At 43.2% G+C, this 16,614-nt stretch overlaps 1 protein-coding gene across 2 annotated transcripts in view; it reads right to left on the bottom strand.

Moving 5' to 3' along the window:
* LOC106560669 (gamma-aminobutyric acid receptor subunit alpha-5) overlaps positions 1 to 13,272 on the bottom strand; it is a 95,537-nt gene extending 82,265 nt beyond the window's left edge. Inside the window, exons 1-2 of one of the 2 annotated variants that reach the window (XM_045688002.1) lie at positions 12,895 to 13,272; positions 8,143 to 8,227 (exon numbers count right to left, since the gene is read on the bottom strand). In XM_045688002.1, the coding sequence (XP_045543958.1) occupies positions 8,143 to 8,225 (83 nt within the window). In that variant the 5' untranslated portion in view covers positions 8,226 to 8,227; positions 12,895 to 13,272. The remainder of the gene's footprint in view (positions 1 to 8,142; positions 8,228 to 12,894) is intronic. The other variant, XM_045688003.1, reaches the window with a different exon arrangement.
* Positions 13,273 to 16,614: the final 3,342 nt, after the last annotated feature.

Raw genomic sequence — 16,614 nt, 5'->3', positions numbered from 1 at the left:
GGAACGGGAAACTTACTGACTAGTTGACTGGTTACCAGGCTGCAGGGGGAACAGGACAGTCAGTTACTGACTAGTTGACTGGTTACCAGGCTGCAGGGGGAACAGGACAGTACAGTTACTTACTAGTTGACTGGTTACCAGGCTGCAGGGGGAACAGGACAGTTACTGACTAGTTGACTGGTTACCAGGCTGCAGGGGGAACAGGACAGTACGTTACTGACTAGTTGACTGGTTACCAGTCTGCAGGGGGAACAGGACAGTCTACTGACTAGTTGACTGGTTACCAGGCTGCAGGGGGAACAGGACACTTACTGACTAGTTGACTGGTTACCAGGCTGCAGGGGGAACAGGACAGTTACTGACTAGTTGACTGGTTACCAGGCTGCAGGGGGAACAGGACAGTCTACTGACTAGTTGACTGGTTACCAGGCTGCAGGGGGAACAGGACAGTACTTACTGACTAGTTGACTGGTTACCAGGCTGCAGGGGGAACAGGACAGTACAGTTACTTACTAGTTGACTGGTTACCAGGCTGCAGGGGGAACAGGACAGTACAGTTTACTGACTAGTTGACTGGTTACCAGGCTGCAGGGGGAACAGGACAGTTACTGACTAGTTGACTGGTTACCAGGCTGCAGGGGGAACAGGACAGTACAGTTACTGACTAGTTGACTGGTTACCAGGCTGCAGGGGGAACAGGACAGTTACTGACTAGTTGACTGGTTACCAGGCTGCAGGGGGAACAAGACAGTTACTGACTAGTTGACTGGTTACCAGGCTGCAGGGGGAACAGGACAGTACAGTTACTGACTAGTTGACTGGTTACCAGGCTGCAGGGGGAACAGGACAGTTACTGACTAGTTGACTGGTTACCAGGCTGCAGGGGGAACAGGACAGTTACTGACTAGTTGACTGGTTACCAGGCTGCAGGGGGAACAGGACAGTACAGTTACTGACTAGTTGACTGGTTACCAGGCTGCAGGGGGAACAGGAAACGTTACTGACTAGTTGACTGGTTACCAGGCTGCAGGGGGAACAGGACAGTACAGTTACTGACTAGTTGACTGGTTACCAGGCTGCAGGGGGAACAGGACAGTTACTGACTAGTTGACTGGTTACCAGGCTGCAGGGGGAACAGGACAGTACAGTTACTGACTAGTTGACTGGTTACCAGGCTGCAGGGGGAACAGGACAGTACAGTTACTTACTAGTTGACTGGTTACCAGGCTGCAGGGGGAACAGGACAGTCGTTACTGACTAGTTGACTGGTTACCAGGCTGCAGGGGGAACAGGACAGTTACTGACTAGTTGACTGGTTACCAGGCTGCAGGGGGAACAGGACAGTACAGTTACTGACTAGTTGACTGGTTACCAGGCTGCAGGGGGAACAGGACAGTTACTGACTAGTTGACTGGTTACCAGGCTGCAGGGGGAACAGGACAGTTACTGACTAGTTGACTGGTTACCAGGCTGCAGGGGGAACAGGACAGTACAGTTACTGACTAGTTGACTGGTTACCAGGCTGCAGGGGGAACAGGACAGTTACTGACTAGTTGACTGGTTACCAGGCTGCAGGGGGAACAGGACAGTTACTGACTAGTTGACTGGTTACCAGGCTGCAGGGGGAACAGGACAGTACAGTTACTGACTAGTTGACTGGTTACCAGGCTGCAGGGGGAACAGGACAGTTACTGACTAGTTGACTGGTTACCAGGCTGCAGGGGGAACAGGACAGTTACTGACTAGTTGACTGGTTACCAGGCTGCAGGGGGAACAGGACAGTACAGTTACTGACTAGTTGACTGGTTACCAGGCTGCAGGGGAACAGGACAGCAGTTACTGACTAGTTGACTGGTTACCAGGCTGCAGGGGGAACAGGACAGTTACTGACTAGTTGACTGGTTACCAGGCTGCAGGGGGAACAGGACAGTACAGTTACTGACTAGTTGACTGGTTACCAGGCTGCAGGGGGAACAGGACAGTCAGTTACTGACTAGTTGACTGGTTACCAGGCTGCAGGGGAACGGGAAACTTACTGACTAGTTGACTGGTTACCAGGCTGCAGGGGGAACAGGACAGTACAGTTACTGACTAGTTGACTGGTTACCAGGCTGCAGGGGGAACAGGACAGTTACTGACTAGTTGACTGGTTACCAGGCTGCAGGGGGAACAGGACAGTACAGTTACTGACTAGTTGACTGGTTACCAGGCTGCAGGGGGAACAGGACAGTACAGTTACTGACTAGTGGACTGGTTACCAGGCTGCAGGGGGAACAGGACAGTACAGTTACTGACTAGTTGACTGGTTACCAGGCTGCAGGGGGAACAGGACAGTTACTGACTAGTTGACTGGTTACCAGGCTGCAGGGGGAACAGGACAGTTACTGACTAGTTGACTGGTTACCAGGCTGCAGGGGGAACAGGACAGTACAGTTACTGACTAGTTGACTGGTTACCAGGCTGCAGGGGGAACAGGACAGTTACTGACTAGTTGACTGGTTACCAGGCTGCAGGGGGAACAGGACAGTTACTGACTAGTTGACTGGTTACCAGGCTGCAGGGGGAACAAGACAGTTACTGACTAGTTGACTGGTTACCAGGCTGCAGGGGGAACAGGACAGTTACTGACTAGTTGACTGGTTACCAGGCTGCAGGGGGAACAGGACAGTTACTGACTAGTTGACTGGTTACCAGGCTGCAGGGGGAACAGGACAGTTACTGACTAGTTGACTGGTTACCAGGCTGCAGGGGGAACAGGACAGTACGGTTACTGACTAGTTGACTGGTTACCAGGCTGCAAGGGGAACAGGACAGGACAGTTACTGACTAGTTGACTGGTTACCAGGCTGCAGGGGGAACGGGACAGTTACTGACTAGTTGACTGGTTACCAGGCTGCAGGGGGGAACAGTACAGTTACTGACTAGTTGACTGGTTACCAGGCTGCAGGGGGAACAGGACAGTACAGTTACTGACTAGTTGACTGGTTACCAGGCTGCAGGGGGAACAGGACACTTACTGACTAGTTGACTGGTTACCAGGCTGCAGGGGGAACAGGATCAGTTACTGACTAGTTGACTGGTTACCAGGCTGCAGGGGGAACAGGACAGTTACTGACTAGTTGACTGGTTACCAGGCTGCAGGGGGAACAGGACAGTTACTGACTAGTTGACTGGTTACCAGGCTGCAGGGGGAACAGGACAGTACAGTTACTGACTAGTTGACTGGTTACCAGGCTGCAGGGGGAACGGGAAACTTACTGACTAGTTGACTGGTTACCAGGCTGCAGGGGGAACAGGAGAGTACAGTTACTGACTAGTTGACTGGTTACCAGGCTGCAGGGGGAACAGGACAGTTACTGACTAGTTGACTGGTTACCAGGCTGCAGGGGGAACAGGACAGTACTGTTACTGACTAGTTGACTGGTTACCAGGCTGCAGGGGGAACAGGACAGTAAAGTTACTTACTGGTTGACTGGTTACCAGGCTGCAGGGGGAACAGGACAGTTACTGACGAGTTGACTTGTTACCAGTCTGCAGGGGGAACAGGACAGTTACTGACTAGTTGACTGGTTACCAGGCTGCAGGGGGAACAGGACAGTACAGTTTCTGACTAGTAAACTGTTTACCAGGCTGCAGGGGGAACAGGACAGTTACTGACTAGTTGACTGGTTACCAGGCTGCAGGGGGAACAGGACAGTACAGTTTCTGACTAGTAAACTGGTTACCAGGCTGCAGGGGGAACAGGACAGTTACTGACTAGTTGACTGGTTACCAGGCTGCAGGGGGAACAGGAGAGTACAGTTACTGACTAGTTGACTGGTTACCAGGCTGCAGGGGGAACAGGACAGTTACTGACTAGTTGACTGGTTACCAGGCTGCAGGGGGAACAGGACAGTACAGTTTCTGACTAGTAAACTGGTTACCAGGCTGCAGGGGGAACAGGACAGTTACTGACTAGTTGACTGGTTACCAGGCTGCAGGGGGAACAGGACAGTACAGTTACTGACTAGTTGACTGGTTACCAGGCTGCAGGGGGAACAGGACAGTTACTGACTAGTTGACTGGTTACCAGGCTGCAGGGGGAACAAGACAGTTACTGACTAGTTGACTGGTTACCAGGCTGCAGGGGGAACAGGACAGTACAGTTACTGACTAGTTGACTGGTTACCAGGCTGCAGGGGGAACAGGACAGTTACTGACTAGTTGACTGGTTACCAGTCTGCAGGGGGAACAGGACAGTACAGTTACTGACTAGTTGACTGGTTACCAGTCTGCAGGGGGAACAGGACAGTTACTGACTAGTTGACTGGTTACCAGGCTGCAGGGGGAACAGGACAGTTACTGACTAGTTGACTGGTTACCAGGCTGCAGGGGGAACAGGACAGTACAGTTTTTTTATTTTATTTTATTTTATTTCACCTTTATTTAACCAGGTAGGCAAGTTGAGAACAAGTTCTCATTTACAATTGCGACCTTGCCAAGATAAAGGAAAGCAGTCCGACAACATACAAAAACACAGAGTTACACATGGAGTAAAACAACATACAATCAATGATACAGTAGACAAAAATAAGACTATGTACAATGTGAGCAAATGATGTGAGATATGGGAGGTAAAGGCAAAAAAAGGCCATGGTGGCAAAGTAAATAAAGTATAGCAAGTAAAACACTGGAATGGTAGAATTATAATTTGAAGAAAGTTCAAAGTTAAAATATAAATAATATGGTGCAAAGGAGCAAAATAATAAATAAAATAAATAAATACAGTAGGGGAAGAGGTAGTAGTTTGGGCTAAATTATAGATGGGCTATGTACAGGTGCAGTGATCTGGGAGCTGCTCTGATAGCTGGTGCTTAAAGCTAGTGAGGGAGATAAGTGTTTCCAGTTTCAGAGATTTTTGTAGTTCGTTCCAGTCATTGGCAGCAGAGAACTGGAAGGAGAGACGACCAAAGGAGGAGTTGGCTTTAGGGGTGACCAGAGAGATATACCTGCTGGAGCGCGTGCTACAGGTGGGTGCTGCTATGGTGACCAGTGAGCGGAGATAAGGGGGGACTTTACCTAGCAGGGTCTTGTAGATGACCTGGAGCCAATGTTTGGCGACGATTATGAAGCGAAGGCCAGCCAACGAGAGCGTACAGGTCGCAGTGGTGGGTAGTATATGGGGCTTTGGTGACAAAACGGATGGCACTGTGATAGACTGCATCCAGCTTGTTGAGTAGGGTATTGGAGGCTATTTTGTAAATGACATCGCCGAAGTCTAGGATTGGTAGGATGGTCAGTTTTACGAGGGTATGTTTGGCAGCATGAGTGAAGGATGCTTTGTTGCGAAATAGGAAGCCAATTCTAGATTTAACTTTGGATTCGAGATGATTGATGTGAGTCTGGAAGGAGAGTTTACAGTCTAACCAGACACCTAGGTATTTGTAGTTATCCACAAATTCTAAGTCAGAACCGTCCAGAGAAGTGATGCTGGACAAGCGGGCAGGTGCAGGCAGCGATCGGTTGAAGAGCATGCATTTAGTTTTACTTGTATTTAGGAGCAGTTGGAGACCACGGAAGGAGAGTTGTATGGCATTGAAGCTCGTCTGGAGGGTTGTTAACACAGTGTCCAAAGAAGGGCCAGAAGTATACAGAATGGTGTCGTCTGCGTAGAGGTGGATCAGAGATTCACCAGCAGCAAGAGCAACATCATTGATGTATACAGAGAAAAGAGTTGGCCCAAGATTTGAACCTTGTGGTACCCCCATAGAGACTGCCAGAGGTCCGGACAGCAGGCCCTCCGATTTGATACACTGAACTCTATCAGAGAAGTAGTTGGTGAACCAGGCGTCGCAATCGTTTGAGAAACCAAGGCTACTGAGTCTGCCGATGAGGAGTTACTGACTAGCTGACTGGTTACCAGGCTGCAGGGCGAACAGGACAGTTACTGACTAATTGACTGGTTACCAGGCTGCAGGGGGAACAGGACAGTACAGTTACTGACTAGTTGACTGGTTACCAGGCTGCAGGGGGAACAGGACAGTTACTGACTAGTTGACTGGTTACCAGGCTGCAGGGGGAACAGGACAGGTACTGACTAGTTGACTGGTTACCAGGCTGCAGGGGGAACAGGACAGTACAGTTACTGACTAGTTGACTGGTTACCAGTCTGCAGGGGGAACAGGACAGTACAGTTACTGACTAGTTGACTGGTTACCAGTCTGCAGGGGGAAGAGGACAGTACAGTTACTGACTAGTTGACTGGTTACCAGGCTGCAGGGGGAACAGGACAGTTACTGACTAGTTGACTGGTTACCAGGCTGCAGGGGGAACAGGACAGTTACTGACTAGTTGACTGGTTACCAGGCTGCAGGGGGAACAGGACAGTTACTGACTAGTTGACTGGTTACCAGGCTGCAGGGGGAACAGGACAGTTACTGACTAGTTGACTGGTTACCAGGCTGCAGGGGGAACAGGACAGTTACTGACTAGTTGACTGGTTACCAGTCTGCAGGGGGAACAGGACAGTACAGTTACTGACTAGTTGACTGGTTACCAGTCTGCAGGGGAACAGGACAGTACAGTTACTGACTAGTTGACTGGTTACCAGTCTGCAGGGGGAACAGGACAGTACAGTTACTGACTAGTTGACTGGTTACCAGGCTGCAGGGGGAACAGGACAGTTACTGACTAGTTGACTGGTTACCAGGCTGCAGGGGGAACAGGACAGTACAGTTATTGACTAGTTGACTGGTTACCAGTCTGCAGGGGGAACAGGACAGTACAGTTACTGACTAGTTGACTGGTTACCAGTCTGCAGGGGGAACAGGACCGTACAGTTTCTGACTAGTTGACTGGTTACCACTCTGCAGGGGGAACAGGACAGTATAGTTACTGACTAGTTGACTGGTTACCAGGCTGCAGGGCGAACAGGACAGTTACTGAGTAGTTGACTGGTTACCAGGCTGCAGGGGGAACAGGACAGTTACTGACTAGTTGACTGGTTACTAGTCTGCAGGGGGAACAGGACAGTACAGTTTCTGACTAGTTGACTGGTTACCACTCTGCAGGGGGAACAGGACAGTACAGTTACTGACTAGTTGACTGGTTACCAGGCTGCAGGGGGAACAGGACAGGACAGTTACTGACTAGTTGACTGGTTACTAGTCTGCAGGGGGAACAGGACAGTACTGTTACTGACTAGTTGACTGTTACCAGTCTGCAGGGGGAACAGGACAGTTACTGACTAGTTGACTGGTTACCAGGCTGCAGGGGGAACAGGACAGTTACTGACTAGTTGACTGGTTACCAGGCTGCAGGGGGAACAGGACAGTACAGTTACTGACTAGTTGACTGGTTACCAGTCTGCAGGGGGAACAGGACAGTTACTGACTAGTTGACTGGTTACCAGTTATAGAATAAGGGACAGGAATAGCTATAGAATGAGAGACCGGACTAGTTATATAATATGGGACAGGACTAGTTATAGAATATGGGACAGGACTAGTTATAGAATATGGAACAGGACTAGTTATAGAATAAGGGGACAAGACTAGTTATAGAATAAGGGACAGGAATAGCTATAGAATAAGAGACAGGACAAGTTATAGAATAAGGGACAGGACTAGCTATAGAATATGGGACAGGACTAGTTATAGAATATGGAACAGGACTAGTTATAGAATAAGGGGACAAGAATAGTTATAGAATAAGGGACAGGAATAGCTATAGAATAAGAGACAGGACAAGTTATAGAATAAGAGACAGGACTAGTTATAGAATAAGGGACAGGAATAGCTATGGAATATGGGACAGGACTAGTTATAGGCTACACTTCCCTTCTTCATGTCACAATAAGTAAATCAAAGTGGAAGGGCAGATGGGCAGGATTGGATAGATTAGCCAATTATTTCAAGTATTTCATAACAAAATTACACAGCATCAGTGTCTCTATACAAATATCAAGAAACCTCAACAGATATGTTTTGAAACACTTTACATACAAAATCTAATCTAACTGGATGGGAAATGGCCAGCATTGGCTACCCAATTTAAATAGATTAATATAACTTCTAAAGCTTGTCAAAATAAAATAAAATAAAATAGCTCTATATATAAATATCCATAACATGAAAAGATATGCTGTGAAAGTGAGTGGCTTACCTCAGACGGCAGGTGACGCTCACTAGCAAGACGAAGACCCAGACTTTGGACACGGCACAGGCGTTGCGCATCCCGTCACCCATGCCTGAAAACACACAGCACATCCAGGGATATCAGAGGAGTAGAAAGGCGGGAAGACAACTCATGCAGATCCTGTGTGGCTTATGAAAAGTCGGGACGTCATCAGCCTACACAAGCTGGAACATGAATTCAGTGGAATGCATAATGACAACCGTTAAATAAATACAAAAAATAAATAATTGTTTAGCCTTCACAGTTACAAGTGTGGCTTGTGGCAGCAAGCCAGACTTGAAATATTTGACCCTTTATTTCAGACTACAGTTATTATCCTTTACAACGCCATTCTTCTTACACTGTTTAAGCTAGAAATTTCATTCCAACTTTAAAGCGTGCAGACCGGTCTGGAATAGTATGCTTGCAAACAACTTTTTTTTTAATGTATTTTTATACTATTTCTACTTTTTTTTAAAACAATTACATTTTTACTAAACTTATTAAACTTCATCCACTTTCATGGGATTTCTTCAACCTTCGTAAAAGCTTCCATTGTGACTTCATGACTTCCAACATTCCATTCGTTGTAAATGCAACTTTCAACACAAATCAGACCACATTCCCAACAAGATAGACAAGAAGATACCACATTCCCAACACGTTAGACAAAAAGATACCACATTCCCAACACGTTAGACAAAAAGATACCACATTCCCAACACGTTGGACAAAAAGATACCACATTCCCAACACGTTAGACAAAAAGATACCACATTCCCAACAAGTTAGACAAAAAGATACCACATTCCCAACACGTTAGACAAAAAGATACCACATTCCCAACAAGTTAGACAATAAGATACCACATTCCCAACAAGATAGACAATAAGATACCACATTCCCAACAAGATAAAGACAAACAGATACCACATTCCCAACAAGATAAAGACAAAGAGATACCACATTCCCAACAAGATAAAGACAAAGAGATAAAGAGATAAGATACCACATTCCCAACAAGATAGACAAGAAGATTCCACATTCCCAACAAGATAGACAATAAGACACCACATTCCCAACAAGATAGACAAGAAGATACCACATTCCCAACAAGATAGACAAAAAGATACCACATTCCCAACACGTTAGACAAAAAGATACCACATTCCCAACAAGATAAAGACAAAAAAATACCACATTCCCAACAAGATAAAGACACAAAAATACCACATTCCCAACAAGATAGACAAAAAGATACCACATTCCCAACAAGTTAGACAAAAAAATACCACATTCCCAACACGATAGAATAAAAGATACCACATTCCCAACAAGTTAGAATAAAAGACACCACATTCTCAACACGTTAGACAAGAAGATACCACATTCCCAACAAGTTAGACAAGAAGATACCACATTCCCAACAAGATAAAGACAAAAAGATACCACATTCCCAACACGATAGAATAAAAGATACCACATTCCCAACACGTTAGACAAAAAGATACCACATTCCCAACACGTTAGACAAAAAGATACCACATTCCCAACAAGATAAAGACAAAAAGACACCACATTCCCAACACGTTAGACAAAAAGATACCACATTCCCAACACTTTAGACAAAAAGATACCACATTCCCAACAAGATAAAGACAAAAAGATACCACATTCCCAACACGTTAGACAAAAAGATACCACATTCCCAACACGTTAGACAAAAAGATACCACATTCCCAACAAGATAAAGACAAAAAGACACCACATTCCCAACAAGATAAAGACAAAAGACACCACATTCCCAACAAGATAAAGACAAAAAGATACCACATTCCCAACAAGATAAAGACAAAAAAATACCACATTCCCAACAAGATAAAGACAAAAAAATACCACATTCCCAACAAGATAAAGACAAAAAGATACCACATTCCCAACACGTTAGACAAAAAGATACCACATTCCCAACACGTTAGACAAAAAGATACCACATTCCCAACAAGATAAAGACAAAAAGACACCACATTCCCAACAAGATAAAGACAAAAAGATACCACATTCCCAACAAGATAAAGACAAAAGACACCACATTCCCAACAAGATAAAGACAAAAAGATACCACATTCCCAACAAGATAAAGACAAAAAAATACCACATTCCCAACAAGATAAAGACAAAAAAATACCACATTCCCAACAAGATAGACAAAAAGATACCACATTCCCAACAAGTTATACAAAAAAATACCACATTCCCAACACGATAGAATAAAAGATACCACATTCCCAACAAGTTAGAATAAAAGACACCACATTCTCAACACGTTAGACAAGAAGATACCAGATTCCCAACAAGATAAAGACAAAAAGATACCACATTCCCAACACGATAGAATAAAAGATACCACATTCCCAACACGTTAGACAAAAAGATACCACATTCCCAACACGTTAGACAAAAAGATACCACATTCCCAACAAGGTAAAGACAAAAAGATACCACATTCCCAACACGTTAGACAAAAAGATACCACATTCCCAACACGTTAGACAAAAAGATACCACATTCCCAACAAGATAAAGACAAAAAGACACCACATTCCCAACAAGATAAAGACAAAAAGACACCACATTCCCAACAAGATAAAGACAAAAAGACACCACATTCCCAACACGTTAGAATAAAATATAGATTGTTGGAAATGTTCCTCTACTTCTCTGCTATTTAAAGCTGAAATTGGAACCAAAATATCTCATACTGATCAAATTATACAGCTATTTTACCAACTGCATCAATGACATTTCCTCTAACGTTTTAATAAAAAAAAAAAAATGAAATTTGGACCCCTTTCCCAACAAGTCAGAGAAAAAGTTAATGTGCACTTCATCTATTTTCCTGATTTTCAAATCTGGAATCGGAACTAAAATATCTGCTATCAATCTAACGATACGGCGGTTTTAGTAAACGCGTTAACAATAACGGAAATTCTGACCAAGTTAGACAAAACTATTTTTTAACAAATGAACATGTGTTTAAATGAGACCCATAGGAATACAGACGTAACAATTCTAAATGCTCCTGCTAATTGGTTAATTAAGCTACAAGAGCAACTTTAAAACATTTAGTCAAAAATTATTTACAATCTTTATTGACCATAACTATATATATATATATATTTGAATAAATTTGCATAAAATAACTCACTAACAGTAACTCTTGAAACCAGTTCCAAGCTAGATTCACCAAAACAACTTTCACATGTTCAGCCTATCCTAACTTCAATATCTTTCAACTTTTATCAACTATAACTATATTTACATTTGCGTAAAATAACCCACCAACAGTAACTCTTGAACCGTTAAAGCTGGAGACACCAAAGTAACTTTCCTATCCCACTGCCGCAAATATAAAGAGCTAAAGCAAGTCACGCAATGTTTCTTTACGGAAAAATTACCATCTAGTTATTATTATTATTAATATTATTTTATGTTTTATTGTTATGTTACTAGCAGCTGCATTACCACTGGGGTGTAGATTACTAGTGCTGACATTGTATTTCCGTACTGGGATATTATTCCATGTCATCGTAACACACATAATGACTGTAGACTAAAGCACTTCCAATCAAAACTCCTGCATTGGCGGATGCATGTTAAATTAAATCACTATAGCTTGGCATTATGTCATTGGAGCTCGCCTCCTATAGACAAACAGTATGTTAGTGGGATACTAGGCTATTCAATCTATGGAAATTATACATGACAATTGTATAGTTTTTCATATTTATTAGCCAATCTATGGAAATTATACATGACAATTGTATAGTTTTTCATATTTATTAGCCAATCTATGGAAATTATACATGACAATTGTATGGTTTTTCATATTTATTAGCCAATCTATGGAAATTATACATGACAATTGTATAGTTTTTCATATTTATTAGCCAATCTATGGAAATTATACATGACAATTGTATGGTTTTTCATATTTATTAGCCAATCTATGGAAATTATACATGACAATTGTATAGTTTTTCATATTTATTAGCCAATCTGTGGAAATTATACATGGCAATTGTATGGTTTTTCATATTTATTAGCCAATCTATGGAAATTATACATGACAATTGTATAGTTTTTCATATTTATTAGCCATTCTATGGAAATTATACATGAAAATTGTATGGTTTTTCATATTTATTAGCCAATCTATGGAAATTATACATGACAATTGTATGGTTTTTCATATTTATTAGCCAATCTATGGAAATTATACATGACAATTGGCTAATAAATATGAAAAACTATACAATCTATGGAAATTATACATGACAATTGGCTAATAAATATGAAAAACTATACAATCTATGGAAATGATACATGACAAATGGCTAATAAGTATAAAAAACGATCAAATCTATGGAAATTATACATGACAATTGGCTAATAAATATGAAAAACTATACAATCTATGGAAATGATACATGACAAATGGCTAATAAGTATAAAAAACGATCAAATCTATGGAAATTATACATAACAATTGGGTAATATATATGAAAAACATATTTGCAGTCATTGTTCAAAAGCCCTTTGTTTGAATCTTTTTAGAGATTTCCCCTCAAATTTCAGAAGCTGCGTTACAATAAATTAAAGTAAAGGCGGATTAAATTACAGAGAGTTGAGGAGAGAAAATATACAATTTCAATGAATGTCATAATATATGAATCTATACCTGTATCGTTGTGGACGCGTTATGGACAAGAACAGTATTCCATGTGTACTGGAAAGCAAATCCCGAAAGGTTGACAGTCTGTAGACTACTGCAGCTCGAAAGTGTGGTTTCTTCTTGAGAAATGTATTGTCCCCTGGCTGGTCCACTACACGGACCTCGCTTTCTATTGTCCTCTCCTCTTTCTACGGTTCACAACATGAACTCAACATTATAGAACAAACCCTGCGCATCCAGATACACTTCTCTCGTCTCGTTTTATCTCCTTCATATTTCTAATTAATTACATGTGTTATCAAACATGATGCTGTTAGCCTAGTGTAACGCCTCCATCAATACGCCCCCCCTTAGCTACGCCGTTTAGCGGACCAGCACTTTGTTTCTCCTCCGGTGCCTCTACAACCGACTACATCTCAGTGGTGTAGATCTACAGTACAGCAGCACCTCAACGCTTTGCTGCACGACCATTGGAGCGTAGCTAGAACTACACAGGCTTACCACACACTTCTGGTGCGTAGGAGAGAGTTGGTTGTTCCTCCGCTGATCTCAGACTTTTTAACTTATTAATAACACTGTAAAAAAAATTATATATTTTCAATTAAAGTACACGTTCATTACCACTCAGGTGGGAGAATGGAGAGAGACTAGAGGGTTGACGGGGAAACTAGACGATCGTCTATTTTATGCGCAGGTTTATTTGCCCCCAAATCAATGATAAAAAAAAAAGGTTGCATCAAATTGAGCGGGTTTCCTAACAATTCCGCTGACTTGGCATCCTTTACATGTCGTCAGCAGCTGAGTGTCCCAGTGTCCCTGTGAATACAATCACAGTGGGTTGAGAAAACCTCCTATCACAGCAAAGTGTGTCCAAAGCAAATGTATTGTATTATATTGTCTTCAAGGTACATCAGCCTAATTATTCTCAAAATACATTGTCATCAAATGTGTGGCAATTATATTTAAGCTATTGGTGTCATGTGTAAGAATGAGCTGTGTGTGTGTGTGTGTGTGTGTGTGTGTGTGTGTGTGTGTGTGTGGGGGGGGTGTGTGTGTGTGGGTGTGTGTGGGTGTTCATTCCCTACAGTGCAGAGGAGGTTGGTGGCACCTTAATTGGGGAGGAAGGATGCATGGTAATATATGTGATGCTGTGTAATGGTGCTACCTGCCCTCAGGAAGATTAGAAGACTTAAACCCTCCTGGGATCAACTGAAACACACTGACACAGATACCAGAAAACAGACACTAAATGTCCTTTCTATGAGAGAGAGAGACAGAGAAAGAGAGAGAGAACGAGACAGAGATATAGAAAGAAAGAGACAGAGATATATAGAGAGAACGAGACAGAGAGAGAGAGAACGAGACAGAGATATAGAGAGAGAACGAGACAGAGATATAGAGAGAGAACGAGACAGAGATATAGAGAGAGAACGAGACAGAGATATATAGAGAGAGAAAGAGACAGAGATATAGAGAGAGAGAAAGAGAGAGAGAGAACGAGACAGAGAGAAAGAGACAGAGATAAAGAGAGAGAGAGAGAGAGAGAGAGAGAGAGAGAGAGAGAGAGAGAGAAAGAAAGAGACAGACATAGAGAGAGGAATCCAGAGGAAGCCTAATGTAATGAACATCCTCTCTAGTGTTGAGACAGTACCGTGCAGTATCGAAGAGCCCTTACTGCTGCTCGATCATCCTATTTTTCCAACTTAATTGAGGAAAATAAGAACAATCCGAAATTTCTTTTTGATACTGTCGCAAAGCTAACTAAAAAGCAGCCTTCGCAAATGGAGGATGGCTTTCACTTCAGCAGTAATACATTTATGAACTTCTTTGAGGAAAAGATCATGATCATTAGAAAGCAAATTACAGACTCCTCTTTAAATCTGGGTATTCCTCCAAAGCTCCATTGTCCTGAGTCTGCACAACTCTGCCAGGACCTAGGATCAAGGGAGATACTAAAGTGTTTTAGTACTATATCTCTTGACGCAATGATGAAAATAATCATGGCCTCCAAACCCTCAAGCTGCATACTGGACCCTATTCCAACTAAACTACTGAAAGAGCTGCTTCCTGTGCTTGGCCCTCCTATGTTGAATATAATAAACGGCTCTCTATCCACCGGATGTGTACCAAGCTCACTAAAAGTGGCAGTAATAAAGCCTCTCTTGAAAAAGCCGAATCTTGATCCAGAAATTATAAAAAACTATCGGCCTATATCGAATCTTCCATTCCTCTCAAAAATTTTAGAAAAAGCTGTTGCACAGCAACTCACTGCCTTCCTGAAGACAAACAATGTATACGAAACGCTTCAGTCTGGTTTTAGACCCCATCATAGCACTGAGACTGCACTTGTGAAGGTGGTAAATGACCTTTTAATGACGTCAGACCGAGGCTCTGCATCTGTCCTCGTGCTCCTAGATCTTTGTGCCGCTTTTGATACCATCGATCACCACATTCTTTTGGAGAGATTGGAAACCCAAATTGGTCTACATGGACAAGTTCTGGCCTGGTTTAGATCTTATCTGTCGGAAAGATATCAGTTTGTCTCTGTGAATGGTTTGTCCTCTGACAAATCAATTGTAAATTTCGGTGTTCCTCAAGGTCCGTTTTAGGACCACTATTGTTTTCACTATATATTTTACCTCTTGGGGATGTCATTCGAAAACATAATGTTAAATTTCACTGCTATGCGGACGACACACAGTTGTACATTTCAATGAAACATGGTGAAGCCCCAAAATTGCCCTCGCTAGAAGCCTGTGTTTCAGACATAAAGAAGTGGATGGCTGCAAACTTTCTACTTTTAAACTCGGACAAAACAGAGATGCTTGTTCTAGGTCCCAAGAAACAAAGAGATCTTCTGTTGAATCTGACAATTAATCTGGATGGTTGTACAGTCGTCTCAAATAAAACTGTGAAGGACCTCGGCGTTACTCTGGACCCTGATCTCTCTTTTGAAGAACATATCAAGACTGTTTCAAGGACAGCGTAACATTGCAAAAATCAGAAATGTTCTGTCCAAAAATGACGCAGAAAAATTAATCCATGCTTTTGTTACTTCTAGGCTGGACTACTGCAATGCTCTACTTTCCGGCTACCCGGATAAAGCACTAAATAAACTTCAGTTAGTGCTAAATACGGCTGCTAGAATCCTGACTAGAACCAAAAAATTTGATCATATTACTCCAGTGCTAGCCTCCCTACACTGGCTTCCTGTTAAGGCAAGGGCTGATTTCAAGGTTTTACTGCTAACCTACAAAGCATTACATGGGCTTGCTCCTACCTATCTTTCCGATTTGGTCCTGCCGTACATACCTACACGTACGCTACGGTCACAAGACGCAGGCCTCCTAATTGTCCCTAGAATTTCTAAGCAAACGGCTGGAGGTAGGGCTTTCTCCTATAGAGCTCCATTCTTATGGAATGGTCTGCCTACCAATGTGAGAGACGCAGACTCAGTCTCAACCTTTAAGTCTTTACTGAAGACTTATCTCTTCAGTAGGTCCTATGATTAAGTATAGTCTGGCCCAGGAGTGTGAAGGTGAACGGAAAGGCTGGAGCAACGAACCGCCCTTGCTGTCTCTGCCTTGCCGGTTCCCCTCTTTCCACTGGGATTCTCTGCCTCTAACCCTTTTACAGGGGCTGAGTCACTGGCCTACTGGTGTTCTTCCATGCCGTCCATGGGAGGGGTGCGTCACTTGAGTGGGTTGAGTCACTGACGTGGTCTTC

The sequence above is a fragment of the Salmo salar genome, chromosome ssa10 (assembly GCF_905237065.1).
Source record: "Salmo salar chromosome ssa10, Ssal_v3.1, whole genome shotgun sequence".
Taxonomy (NCBI): Eukaryota; Metazoa; Chordata; class Actinopteri; order Salmoniformes; family Salmonidae; genus Salmo; species Salmo salar.
This window is presented reverse-complemented; position numbering and strand designations above follow the sequence as displayed.